The 13,830-nt window shown below is 45.5% G+C and overlaps 1 protein-coding gene across 1 annotated transcript; it reads left to right on the top strand.

Moving 5' to 3' along the window:
* Nucleotides 1–9,735: 9,735 nt before the first annotated feature.
* LOC116750977 (olfactory receptor 1I1) lies at nucleotides 9,736–10,815 on the top strand. Its single transcript, XM_032626479.1, is given in 5 exon segments — nucleotides 9,736–9,995; nucleotides 9,997–10,520; nucleotides 10,523–10,659; nucleotides 10,661–10,745; nucleotides 10,748–10,815. Coding segments are annotated over 5 exon segments (1,074 nt in total).
* Nucleotides 10,816–13,830: the final 3,015 nt, after the last annotated feature.

Below are 13,830 nucleotides of genomic sequence, written 5' to 3'. Positions count from 1 at the left end.
GGGGACACGGGTTCGTGCCCCGGTCTGGGAGGATCCCACATACCGCGGAGCGGCTGAGCCTGCGCGTCCGGAGCCTGTGCTCCGCAATGGGAGAGGCCCGCGTACCGCAAAAAAAAAAAAAAAACTGGGGGAAGGGGAAGGTTTCAGTTTTCAAAAGCTTGTTATTGTGGTAAAATATACAAAACATAAAATTTATTATTTTAACCATTTTTAAGTGTCCAGTTCAGTGGCATTAATACATTCACATTGTTGTACAACCATCACTACCATCCGTCTAGAGAACTCCGTAATCTTCCCAAACTGAAACTGTATCCACTAAACACTAACTCCCCGTTCCTCCTCCTCCAGCCCCCGGCACCCACCATGCTACTTCCTTTCTCTATGAATGTCAATATTCTAGACACCTCATATAAGCGGAATCATGCAATATTTGTCCTTTCGTGTCTGGCTTGTTTCACTTAGCATGATGTCCTTTAAGTTCATCCATGTTGTAGCATATGTCAGAATTTCCCTCCTTTTTAAGGCTGAATAATATTCCATTGTATGGATATACCACATTTTTTACCCATTCATCCATCACTGGACATTTGAGTTGTTTCCACCTTTGGGCTATTGTGAATATTGCTACCGTGAACACCAGTGTGCAAACATCTGTTCGAGTCCCTGTTTTCAATTCTATTGTGTACATACCCAGAAGTGGAGTTGCTGGATCAAATGGTAATTCTGTTTAATTTTTTGAGGAGCCATCACACTGTTTTCCACAGTAACTAGAGCATTTGGGGGGAATGTTCCAGTTTTGTTGAATAATTTCAGTATTGTTTGAATATTCCAATCCTAGGTACAAGCTCAGTAGAAATGAAAGCATACACCTACACAAAAACTTGTATGCAAATGTTTATAGCAACATGATTCATAATAGCCAAAAAGTGGAAACAACCCAAACACCCGTTAATGTATGGATGGTTGAACAAAATGACGTATATCTGTAGAATGGAATATAATTCAACCATAAAAAGGAATGACGTGCTGATAAATGCTAAAACATGGATGAACCTTTCAAACATTATGCCAAGTGAAAGAAGCCAAAAACAAAAGATACATATTGTATGATTTCATTTATGTGAAATGTCCTGATCAGGACATCCTAGGGTTGGGATATAGGAGGTTGGGGGAGAGCGGAATTCAGGGCAATAACTAAAGGGTACAAGGTTTCTCTTTGAGGTGATACAAATGTCCTAAAATTGACTGTGGTGGTGGTTGCACCACGCTGTGACTCTAGTATAATCCCTTGAATTGTACACTTTAAACAAGTGAATTATATGGTATGGGAATTACATCTCATTAAAGCTGTTAACATAACATAAGGGTACTATGCTAAGTGAAATGAGCCAGACAGAGAAAGACAAATACTGTATGAAATCACTTACATGTAGAATCTAAAAAATACCACAAACAAAAAAGATGCAGACTCACAATATAGAGAACAAACTAATGATTACCAGCGGTGAGAGGGAGTGGGCAATATAGGTATGGGAGAAAGGAGGTACAAACTATTGGATGTAAGATGGGGCAAGACGGGAATAAAGACACAGAGAATGGACTTGAGGATATGGGGAGGGGGAAGGGTAAGCTGGGACAAAGCGAGCGAGAGGCATGGACATATATACACTACCAAACGTAAGGTAGATAGCTAGTGGGAAACAGCCGCATAGCACAGGGAGATCAGCTCGGTGCTTTGTGACCGCCTGGAAGGGTGAGATAGGGAGGGTGGGAGGGAGGGAGACGCAAGAGGGAAGAGATATGGGAACATATGTATATGTGTAACTGATTCACTTTGTTGTAAAGCAGAAACTAACATACCATTGTAAAGCAATTATACTCCAATAAAGATGTTTTTAAAAAATGCCAAAAAGGCAAAAAAAAAAAAAAAGACATACTCTTTGTACATCATCAAAAACAAAACAAAACAAAAAAAAAAGCCAGCTGGGTTATTTACAAGACAGAAACAGACTCACAGACTTAGAGAACGAACTTATGGTTACCAGAGAGAGGATGGGGGGGAGAGAAAATTAGGGAGTTTGGGATTGACATGTACACACTGCTATATAGCACAGGGAACTCTGTTCAACGTTCTGTAATAATCTAAATGGGGAAAAAATTTGAAAAGGATACATATATAGATACATATATATGTATAACTGAATCACTTTGCTGTACACCTGAAACTAACACAACTTTGATAACCAACTATGCTCCAATATAAAATAAGAATTTTTTTAAAAAGCCAGTTGGGGAGAAGGTAAAAATAGAAGGATTCCAGGAGGTAGAGAGGCCTACTGGAGAAACAGAAATGAGAGTCATAACATGGACACCCCAACACCAAAAAATAAAGTCCACCAACAATTTGAACACTGTGTGACAGAGAAAGAGAAATATGGTATGATATTGCTTACACGCTGAATCTAAAAAGAAATGATACAAACGAACTTATTTGCAAAACAGAAACAGGGACTTCCCTGGTGACACAGTGGTTAAGAATCCGCCTGCCAGTGCAGGGGACACGGGTTCAATCCCTGGTCCGGGAAGATCCCACGTGCCACGGAGCAACTAAGCCCGTGCACCACAGCTACTGAGCCCACACACCTAGAGCCCGTGCTCTGCAATGACAGAAGCCCTCAATGAGAAGCCCGTGCACCACAACGAAGAGTGGCCCCCACTCGCAGCAACTAGAGAAAGCCCATGCACAGCAACAAAGACCCAACGCAGCCAAAAATAAATAAATTTATAAAAAAGAAAATAGACTTACAGACGTAGAGAACGAATTTATGGTTGTCGGGGGGAAGGGTGGGGGGAAGAAATAGATTGGGAGTTTGGGATTGACATGTACACACTGCTATATTTAAAATGGATAACAAACAAGGACCTACTGTACAGCACAGTTAACTCTGCTCGATATTATTTAACAACCTAAGTGGGAAAGGAATTTGAAAAAGAATAGATACAATACATATGTATAACTGAAGCACTTTGCTATACACCTGAAACTAACACAACATTGTTAATCAACTATACTCCAATATAAAATAAAAAGTTTAGGGCTTCCCTGGTGGCGCAGTGGTTGGGAGTCCGCCTGCCGATGCAGGGGACACGGGTTCGTGCCCCGGTCTGGGAGGATCCCACATGCCGCGGAGCGGCTGGGCCCGTGAGCCATGGCCGCTGAGCCTGCGCGTCCGGAGCCTGTCCTCCGCAACGGGAGAGGCCACAACGGTGAGAGGCCCGCGTAACGCATAAAAAAAAAAAAAAAAAAAAAAAAAAAAGTTTAAAACAAATACAGGGAAAAAAAACAATTCAAACACTGTGAGTCTGTTTCTGTTTCACAGGTAAGTTCATTTATATCATTTTTTTTAGATTCCACATATAAGTGATATCATACGATATTTGTCTTTCTCTGTCTGACTTACTTCACTTGGTATGATAATCTCTAGGTCCATCTATGTTGCTGCAAATGGCATTTCATTCTTTTTTTTTTTGGACTGCGTTGGGTCTTTGTTGCTGTGCACGGGCTTTCTGTAGTTGCGGTGAGCCGGGGCTACTCTTCGTTGCGGTGCACAGGCTTCTCATTACGGTGGCTACTCTTGTTGCGGAGCACGGGCTCTAGGCGCCCAGCCTTCAGTAGTTGTGTCACGTGGGCTAAGTAGCTGTGGCTCGCGGGCTCCAGAGCACAGGCTCAGTAGTTGTGGCGCACAGGCTTGGGTGCTCCGCGGCATGTGGGATCTTCCCCGACCAGGGATCGAACCCGTGTCCCCTGCATTGGCAGGCGGATTCTTAACCAGTGTGCCACCAGGGAAGCCCCTCATTCTTTTTTATAACTGAGTAATTTACCATATGACTGAGCAAGCATATGCCGCTCCTGGGCATATATCTAGAGAAAACCATAATTTGAAAAGGTACATGCATCCCATTGCAGCACTATTGCAGCACTATTTACAGTAGCCAGGACATGGAAGCAACCTAAATGTCCATCGACAGAGGAATGGATAAGGAAGATGTGGTACCTATATACAGTGGAATATTATAATTTAAAAACTGGCCTTGGTAAACATTACACCAGGTCAGTGAAGACCGATCCTTTCCTGTGACTGACAAGAAGTCATTTTAACAAGGGCGTGCTTTGAAACCCCAGTGCCAAGCACAACACATGACCTATGGTCAAGGTATGTTTGATACACTTATTCATGCGACATATATTTATTGATTATTTACTACTTCCCAGGAGCTTTCATTGGTGAAACTAACAGTATAAAGTCCCTTTCCTTGTGGAGTTTCCATCATGATGGAATGAGTGAAAGGATATGGGTTCAGGTATCTGAGCATCCTGGGGGGGGGGGGCTTGGACCTCCAGACCACCCTGCCTGAGAACTGTAATGAGGCTCAGTCCGGGCTGAGAGGGGACACTAGGGGGTATCTAGTGAGAGTGAATCCCTAGTGATGTCTCCACCTCGTCACCCACTCCATCATCCCAAAGCACACGTACCCCAGAGAACAGGTCACAAGTGGCAAGAATACACACCAAATAATTAGCATCTTCTTTCTTAACAAGAAGACACGTGACTGAAACACCCAAGAGCCCCCAAACTCTAAACACCTTGCTGTGTCGCTGGCCCCCTGTTCACAACCACAGCTGGGGTGGGAACACATGATTCCCCTCAACCCCCATAGACATCAGACTCGCCTCAGCCATCACAGCTGAGTGCTCTCCTCCTGCCATTCCTGGTGGCTTAGCACTGACCTCGGGATCCTCTGGGAGCCGGTGAAGAAGGCGTATGCCAAGACCATACTCTTGGTAATACCATCCTGGTAAGTCAGTAAAGGATGGAGAAGGGGAGTGAGCTGGATGGGACTGGGGAGGAGGAATTTCCTATTTCCCTTCCTGGATGGAGAGAGAAGGAGAGAGAGAGAGGGAGAGAAGAGACTGAGACCAATTCTATACCCTCTGAGTGGAAAGGAGGTACAGAGGGCAAGCTCTCTGTAGCTAGTCATGTGGAGAAAAAGCATTTAGGGTCTGTGGTAGGGGGACACCAAAAACCACCTTTATCCAATGTGGTGGTTCTCCAAGTGTGGTCCTGGGCCAGCAGCAGCCGTGTCCCCTGAGAACTTCCTAGAAATGTTAATTCTCAAGCCCAATCCCAGACACTCCGAGGCATGCGCACAGCTATAGGTGTTTTCACCAGCCCCCTATGTGACACTGATGTACACTCAAAGCTGAGAACCACTGCCCTAGTGCAACCAAGGACTTCATGTCAACAAAGACAGTTGCAAATGTGTTGCCAGGAAGGGATTCACAGTAATGTATGCATCCCAGAGAAATTTGAGCATCACCCTACAAAAGCCTCAAACCCAACTCTAAAAATCCTTGAAAAGTAACTAAGTCTCTGCTGGAGATCTCTTGAGTTTACCAAGGAAGAGCTCGTGCTGCTCACCTTCCTGAAGCCCCCCTTTCACCACCTCTTCACCTCCAATGGTCCTGTTCCTCAGAGTAGGTATTTGCATCTCTTCCTTGTTCTTGAAACGTCTTGGAGTCACCTATCACCTTTCTTATACAGACTGACCTATATACTGTGTTCTCCCATTTACTTCAGTAAACCTTAAATCTTTACAGAGACCAATGTTCTTGGAAGGCAGGTATATAAGAATCTAAAACACTTGTCATTGAAGAGGTTAACCTAGAACATGTTGACAGCACAGAGTTTATCTTTGAAACACTGCTGCATATAGGGTGTGAGTGGCCATACTCAGAAGCAGTGGAGTTTGAGAGAGTGAAAATAAATCTCACTTGAAATAACAGCCCAAGTACCTGCAGGCTTAGTGTCCCTAGCATCTCTTTCAGCCCCAGTCTTCTCTCTTCTTCTTCTTCTTTTTTTTTTTTTTTTTGGCTGCACCACGCGGCATATTGAATCTTTGTTCCCCACGAGGGATCGAACCCGTGCCCCTGCAGTGGAAGCGTGGAGTCTTAACCACTGGACCACCAGGGAAGTCCCAGCCCCAGCCCTCTTTTTTTTTTTTTTTTAATTTATTCATTTATGGCTGCATTGGCTCTTCCTTGCTCCGTGCGTGCTTTCTCTAGTAGCAGTGAGCAGGGGACTACTCTTCGTTGCGGTGGGCTGGCTTCTCATTGCAGTGGCTTCTCTTGTTGCAGAGCCTGGGCTCTAGGCACACAGGCTTCAGTAGTTGTGGCTCGCGGGCTCTAGAGCACAGGCTCGGTACTGGTAGCGCACGGGCTTAGTTGCTCCACTGCATGTAGGATCTTCCCAGACCAGGGATCAAACCCATGTCCCCTGCTTTGGCAGGCGGATTCTTAACCACTGCACCATCTGGGAAGCCCCCCGGCCCCAGTGCTCTTATCGTCAGTTGTGGTCAACACCATCTCCCTCTCAGAGTCGTTGTGAAACCCACACATTAAAGACTGTGGCTCCTTAGAAGGCTCAACACTTTATAGACATTGCCATTAAATGCCTCTGATGTGTTCTTGTCAGCAATTGGTTTTAAGACCTGGGGACCAAACCAGGTAAGCAAAGGGAAATCCTCTCGTTGCTGGAAAGAGAAAATATTAAGGTTTCACAAGGACCTGGTGAACCATGCCAGGTTGACTTTTTTTCTATATCATCTGTGTATCATAGAGACATGTATAGTGCCTATGACCTAACACATTCTCTATGAATGTTCATTAACTTAAAGGAAGGATAAATATACCCACTGGGAAATGGAGACTTAGAAAGGCAAATGCAACGGCTTTGGTGGTCTTGTATGAATGCAACAAAGATTTGCTTTCTCTGGACTTTTGATATGAAGCCTCTAAGTCCCAATAAATAATGGGGACTTTCCAAATAGATGGGGAGATAAAACTGGGATCAAATCCATTAGCAACTGAAAATGGGTGAATGAGAATAGTATCAAACATGCCTATGTGTTTGCATTTCTTTAAACCTTGTTCTCTCGTGTTCATTCCTTTAGTCGATATTTTCTTATCAGTTCATGTCAGCATGTTATTTTACAAACTCGCTTTTCTGCATCATATTAACTCCAGGAATACACATATAGCACATTCTGCTTTCCATCAAGTAGGCATTTGATCACACCTTTCTCGTTGTTATGGAAACAGCTTATCTTTGAATAGTCCGTGCTGGGTCTGGGACTTTTTATTTTGAATAAGATTTTTGAACAGCTGTTTGACATGATATACACAACAGTGTATATTTTACTGAGGGTGCAAAACTGTTTCATTTGGCAGTGACAGTGTGTCTAGAACATAGGAAAATATAAAATTTCTTGTCCTGCGAAGCTACTGCTGAGAGCAAAATACTTCCAAAACGCCATGAGCTTTAAATCTCCAGAGATTCTTTTCTTACTGTGAAAGCTCTCTTTAAAACTTTTACTTATGGTCTTCCCTGGTGGCGCAGTGGTTAAGAATCCGCCTGCCGATGCAGGGGATGCGGGTTCGTGCCCCGGTCCAGGAAGATCCCACATGCTGCGGAGCAAGTAAGCCTTTGCGCCACAACTACTGAGCCTGTGCTCTAGAGCCCACGAGCCACAACTACTGAGCCCGCGTGCCACAATGACTGAAGCCCACGCACCTAGAGCCCGTGCTCCACATCAAGAGAAGCTACTTCAATGAGAAGCACATGCACCACAATGAAGAGTAGCCCCCACTTGCCACAACTGGAGAAAATCCGCACGCAGCAACGAAGAGCAAACACAGCCAAAAATAAATAAATAAAAATAATAAAACTTCCACTTAACCAGCTTTCTGGGTTCACCCAACATCTCTGTTTCCCCTGAAAATATACTGACTGTTGTACCAGTATGCTGAATTCTTGAGGCCAGAGGGCTAGCTACTCACTAGCCAGCTGAAACATTCCTGCTCAGTTGAGTTATTTTAAATAATCCCCAACCTGATTGTGCTGATTGTAGTTGCTGCTGCAATTATACTGTTTAAATACTACCATATAAATTAACAAACTACAAGAGAAAGGAGGAAGGAAGGAAGGAAAGAAGGAAGGAAGGAAGGAGGAAGGGAGGAAGGAAGGAAGGAAGGAAGGAGGAAGGAAGGAAGGAGGAAGGGAGGAAGGAAGGAAGGAAGGAAGGAGGAAGGAAGGAAGGAAGGAAGGAGGAAGGAAGGAAGGAGGAAGGGAGGAAGGAAGGAAGGAGGAAGGAAGGAAGGAGGAAGGAAAGAAGGAAGGAAGGAAGGCAGGAAGGAAGGAAGGAAGGAAGGAGGAAGGAAGGAAGGAGGAAGGAAGGAAGGAAGGAGGAAGGAAGGAAGGAAGGAGGAAGGAAGGCAGGAAGGAAGGAAGGAAGGAAGAAGGAAGGAAGTAAGGAAAGAAGGAAGGGAGGAAGGAAGGGAGGAAGGAAGGAAAGAAGGAAGGAAGGAAGGCAGGAAGGAAGGAAGGAGGAAGGAAGGAAGGAAAGAAGGAAGGGAGGAAGGAAGGAAGTAAGGAAGGAAGGAGGAAGGAAGGAAGGAAGGAGGAAGGGAGGAAGGAAGGAGGAAGGGAGGAAGGAAGGAAGGAAGGAGGAAGGAAGGAAGGAAGGAAGGAAGGAGGAAGGAAGGAAGGAAGGAAGGAAAGAAGGAAGGAAGGAAAGAAGGAAGGAAGGAAGGATGGAGGAAGGAAGGAAGGAAGGAAAGAAGGAAGGAAGGAAGGATGGAGGAAGGAAGGAAGGAAAGAAGGAAAGAAGGAAGGAAGGAATGAAGGAAGGAGGAAGGAAGGAAAGAAGGGAGGAAGGAAGGAAGGAAAGAAGGAAGGAAGGAAAGAAGGAAGGAAGGAAGGAAGGAAAAAAGGAAGGAAGGAAGGAAGGAGGACGGAAGGAAGGAGGAAGGAAGGAGGAAGGAAAGAAGGAAGGGAGGAAGGAAGGAGGAAGGAAGGAAAGAAGGAAGGAAGGAAGGAAGGAGGAAGGAAGGAAAGAAGGAAGGAAGGAAGGAAGGAGGAAGGAAGGAAGGGAGGGAGGTAGGAAGGAGGAAGGAAGGAAAGAAGGAAGGAAGGAAGGAGGAAGGAAGGAAGGAAGGGAGGAAAGAAGGAAAGAAGGAAGGAAGGAAGGAAGGAAAAAAGGAAGGAAGGAAGGAAGGAGGACGGAAGGAAGGAGGAAGGAAGGAGGAAGGAAAGAAGGAAGGGAGGAAGAAAGGAGGAAGGAAGGAAAGAAGGAAGGAAGGAAGGAAGGAGGAAGGAAGGAAGGAGGAAGGAAAGAAGGAAGGGAGGAAGGAAGGAGGAAGGAAGGAAGGAAGGGAGGAAGGAAGGAGGAAGGAAGGAAGGAAGGAAGGAGGAAGGAAGGAAGGAAGGGAGGTAGGAAGGAGGAAGGAAGGAAAGAAGGAAGTAAGGAAGGAAAGAAGGAAGGAAGGAAGGAAGCAGGAAGGAAGGAAGGGAGGAAAGAAGGAGGAAGGGAGGAAGAAAGGAAGGAGGAAGGAAGGAAGGAAAGAAGGAAGGAAGGAAGGAAAGAAGGAAGGAAGGGAGGAAGGAAGGAAAGAAGGAAGGAAGGAAGGAAGGAGGAAGGAGGAAGGAGGAAGGAGGAAGGAAATGGATGGTTTTGTGTGGGGAAACAGAAATCCACAGAAGGGAGCTGTAAGGATTCCATGGGTTTTCACAGAACCTGTGGGTCTGTACGGAGCTGAGACTGGAACTCCATCTCTGACTCCCAGCTTTATGTTGCTTCCCTCTCCCCTTTTATCTTTCACAGTAGACACGACTGTCCATGGAACCAGAAAACTGAACAGCAGTCTCAGAATTCCTCCTCCTGGGACTCTCGGAAAAGTCAGAGCATCAGATCTTCCTCTGGGCTGTTCCTCTCATGTACCTGGTCACCGTCTTTGGAAACCTGCTCATCGTCCTGGCCAACATCACAGACACCCACCTCCACACACCCGTGTACTTCTTCCTCTCCAACCTGTCCCTGGTCGACGTCTTCTTGTCTTCCACCACCGTCCCCAAGATGCTGGTGAACCTCTGGACTCAGCCAGGCCATCCCCTTTGTATGCCTTGCCCAGATGTATGCCTTCCACCTGTTCGGGACCATAGACAGCTTCCTCCTGACCATGATGGCCATTGATATGTTCATGGCCATTGTCCACCCTCTGTGCTACTTGGCCATCATGAGCCCCCGTGTGTGGGGGCTGCTGGTGGGGGCACTGTGGCTGATCACCAACCTCCAGTCCCTTGTTTACACCTGCCTCATGGCTCAACTGACCTTCTGTGTCGGCTCTGAAATCCCCCACTTCTTCTGCGACCTCATACCCCTGCCGAAGCTCTCCGGCTCAGACACACACACCAACGAGCCGGTGATCTTTCCTTTCGGCATCATCTTGGGCATCAGCTGCCTTGCGTGCATCCTCTTCTCTTATACTTCCATTTTCCAAGCAGTCTTCAAGATCCTTTCTGCTCAGGTCCAATGGAAAGCCTTCTCCACTTGCAGCTCACACCTCACCGTGGTGTCACTATACTATGGCACCATCTTCACTGTGTACCTGCAGCCTGCATCTCCCGCTCCTCCCAGAAGGACAAGGCAGCTGCTCTGCTGTGTGGGGTGGTCATCCCCATGCTGAATCCCTTTATCTACAGCCTAAGGAACAAGGACATGAAGGCAGCCCTGAGGAAGCTGGTCGGCAAAGTAGCCCCCTCTCAGTCCTAGGGCAGAATAGTTGTTTGGCACCTACCATGTTCCAGGACCACTGTTCAGTGCCTGGGACACAGGGATACATCCTATCTCTGCCCTCAAGGCATTCAGAGTCTGCTGGGGGTTAGAGACCTGTCAATAAATAATCACAGAGCAACTTAGTAAATGTGTCATACGAGATGAACGAAGTGCTACCGGAAGGGAATGTGCATTTTCCCCACGGTTTATCTTCCCCCAAAGATCAGAGTAGCAGAGAAGACTTTGGAGTAACCTTAAATTTTCTGGAGTATCAGGCTTATAGTGTTGCTACATGGATAATCCTAGTGGAATGAAAGATTAGCTACACTCATTTTAATATTGATAAAGGCAATGTGTATTGGCCACATGTATTACATCACTGTGCTTCCTAAGTGACTTGGGGGAGGACTTTGAGAGGATCTGTTGAGATTAGCTCACTTGCTCTTGGATTCAGCAGCCACCAGCCTCAGTCTCACAGGGGGCCTTGTGGTCCTGACTTTGCACGGGGATAATTGGCATAAAAAAGCCACCCCATTCCCCGGATTGGGACGTAGGAGATGCTGGCATTTGGATCATGGGTATTGTGATTCAACAGCCTGGCACTGGACCCTGGAGTCTGCATCCTTAACAAGCTCTCCAGGTGGTCCTGAAGCAGGGAGTGTGCAGAGCACAGTGGGAGGACACTGGCCCTGGATTAGCTCCAGAGTCCGTGTATTTCCTGTGATGTCCATCACCTGACTCCAAACCCAAAACGATTCTACCAGTGCTATCAGCAACCAGTGTATGGGGTGGCCTGGAACTCTTGGAGAGTTAGTGGTAGGGGTTGAATTGTGTCCTCCAAAAAAGATAGGTCGAAGTCTAACCTCTAGTACCTCAGGATGTGACCTTATCTGGAAATAGGGTCTTTACTGAGGTGATCAAAGTAAAATGAGGTCATTAGGGTAGCTTCTAATCCAATATGACTGGTGTCCCTATAAAAAGGGAGAATTTGGACACAGACATGCACCTAGAGAGAATACCATCTGAAGATGGAGGCAGAGATCAAGTTGACGCTTCTACAAGCCAAGGAACACCAGAGATTACCAGCAAACCACCAGCAGCTAGGGGAGAGGCAAGGAACAGACTCTCCCTCACAGTTCCCAGAAGGAACCAACTCTGCTGACAACTTTGATATGAGTCTTCTGGCCTCTAGAACTTTAAGAGAATAAATTTCTGTTGCTTAAGCCATGCAGTTTGTGGTAATTTGCTATGGCAGCCCTAACAAACTAATACAGTTTGTTTAGGAAGGGCCAGCGTCATGCAAAGACCATGCCCAGATATATCATCTCAGGTCCATGACCTACCCTGTGTTCTGGTTAAGGGAGTTGCGCTACAACTGGAGAAAAAGCTGAAGAATTCAAGCTGCATGGATTCAATTTCTGGGTCTCAGAATAATGACAATAATGACATCGACAGCTGAGATTTATTATGTGCCCTGTACAGGGCTAAGCCCTTTATATACATTACCTCATTAAATTTTTAACAAAACCCCTACAAGGTAGGTAATATAACTCCTTATTTTGCAGATGAAGAAACTGAAGCTTGAAAAGTGAAGCTGCTAATAAACCATAGCGAAAATTCAGAGGACCCTTCCCATAGCCCCAGGTCTTATGACACACAATATTGTCTAGAACTCGGTGCCTAAAGCAGGGGTTTGCAAACTACAGTCCATGGGCCAAATCCATCCAACAGCCTGTGTTTTGTACGGCCTGCAAGTTAAAAATGGTTTTTACATTTTTAAATGGTTGGTAAAAAATTTTTTTTAATTTTTTTTTTTTTTTTTGGCTGCACCACATGGCATACAGGATCCCAGTGCCCAACCAGGGATCGAACCTGTGCCCATTGCAGTAGAAGCGTGGATTCTTAACCACTGGACCACCAGGAAAGTCCTGGAAATTTTTTTAAAGTAAGACTATATTGTGACAGATTGAAATTATATAAAATGCAAATTTTAGAGCCCTTAAATAAAGTTTTATGGGAACACAGCAACACCCATTAGTTTATGTGTCATATATGACTGTTTTCAAGCTACAAGGCAGAGTTGGGTAGTCTTGATAGAGACCCCATGGTGTACAAAATCTAAAATATTTACTATCTGGCCCTTTACAGAAGGATTTGCTGACCTCTTTTCTATAGAAAAAGTGAAGTCTGATACTCAAAGTTGTCCATAAATCAGAGGCATCAATATTATTGGCAGTTTGCTAGAAATGAAGACTCAGACGTCATACCAGACCACTAAATCGTAATTTTAACAACCACAGGGGACTTACATGAGCCTTAATGTTTGAGGATCACCGGGATAGATGGGGGATGGAGGGAAGCTGTAGAGATTTGGAACTTGAATAGGCCATCTGTTCAGGAATATGAGCGAACCATACCTGGGGCATTTTCCATTTTTCCCTGCCCTAGACAGGGTCCTGGAGAGGATGATGGTCCATGCCAAATGCTTTGAAAGAACTGCAGCTACAGTTGTAGTAAATGGCCATCAGGTGGCGATAGTGCCATTTCACAAAATGGATTAAAAGGGGCTCTTTTTCAGAAACACAGATCCTGGCTGTGATCTGGCCCAGTTCCACCCACCTCCGGTGTAATCATCCCCTGGGAGCGAACAGCACGTGCAACGTTCTCTTGGTGGGACAGAGCCCACAGTGAGGGGAGAGTGAGTGCAGGGAGCTGTGGTCAGACCTCACCACAGGGATTGGACAAAGGGCAGAGGGGACAATGATAAGGGTTAAGCAGGTGTATGGAAGGGCAGGTGTTTCAGAACAAGCCTGCTGCTAAGTTACACCATGGGTTAGGGATGAGCAAACTTTTTCTGTAAAGGACCAGAGAGTAAATATCAGCTTTATGAGACATACAGTCTCTGTTGCAATGACGACTCAGCTCTGAGGCTATAGCGAGGAAGCCACGGTAGAGAGTACATTGAGGAAGGTGCATGGCTGAGCACCCATGAAACTTTATTGACACTGAAACTTGGATTTCATATCATTTTACATATCACAAAATATAGTACTTTTTTTAACCATTGCATTGAAAAATGTATTAGAGTCATCAAAATGATGCAGAAAGATTCTCAACTAATATCTACCTTCTGTGTATTCCTCTTCCCCAAATTGTAGC

The sequence above is a fragment of the Phocoena sinus genome, chromosome 3 (genome assembly GCF_008692025.1).
Source record: "Phocoena sinus isolate mPhoSin1 chromosome 3, mPhoSin1.pri, whole genome shotgun sequence".
Lineage (NCBI taxonomy): Eukaryota > Metazoa > Chordata > Mammalia > Artiodactyla > Phocoenidae > Phocoena > Phocoena sinus.
Note: the sequence above shows the minus strand (reverse complement) of the source record. Positions and strands in the feature narration are given on the sequence as shown.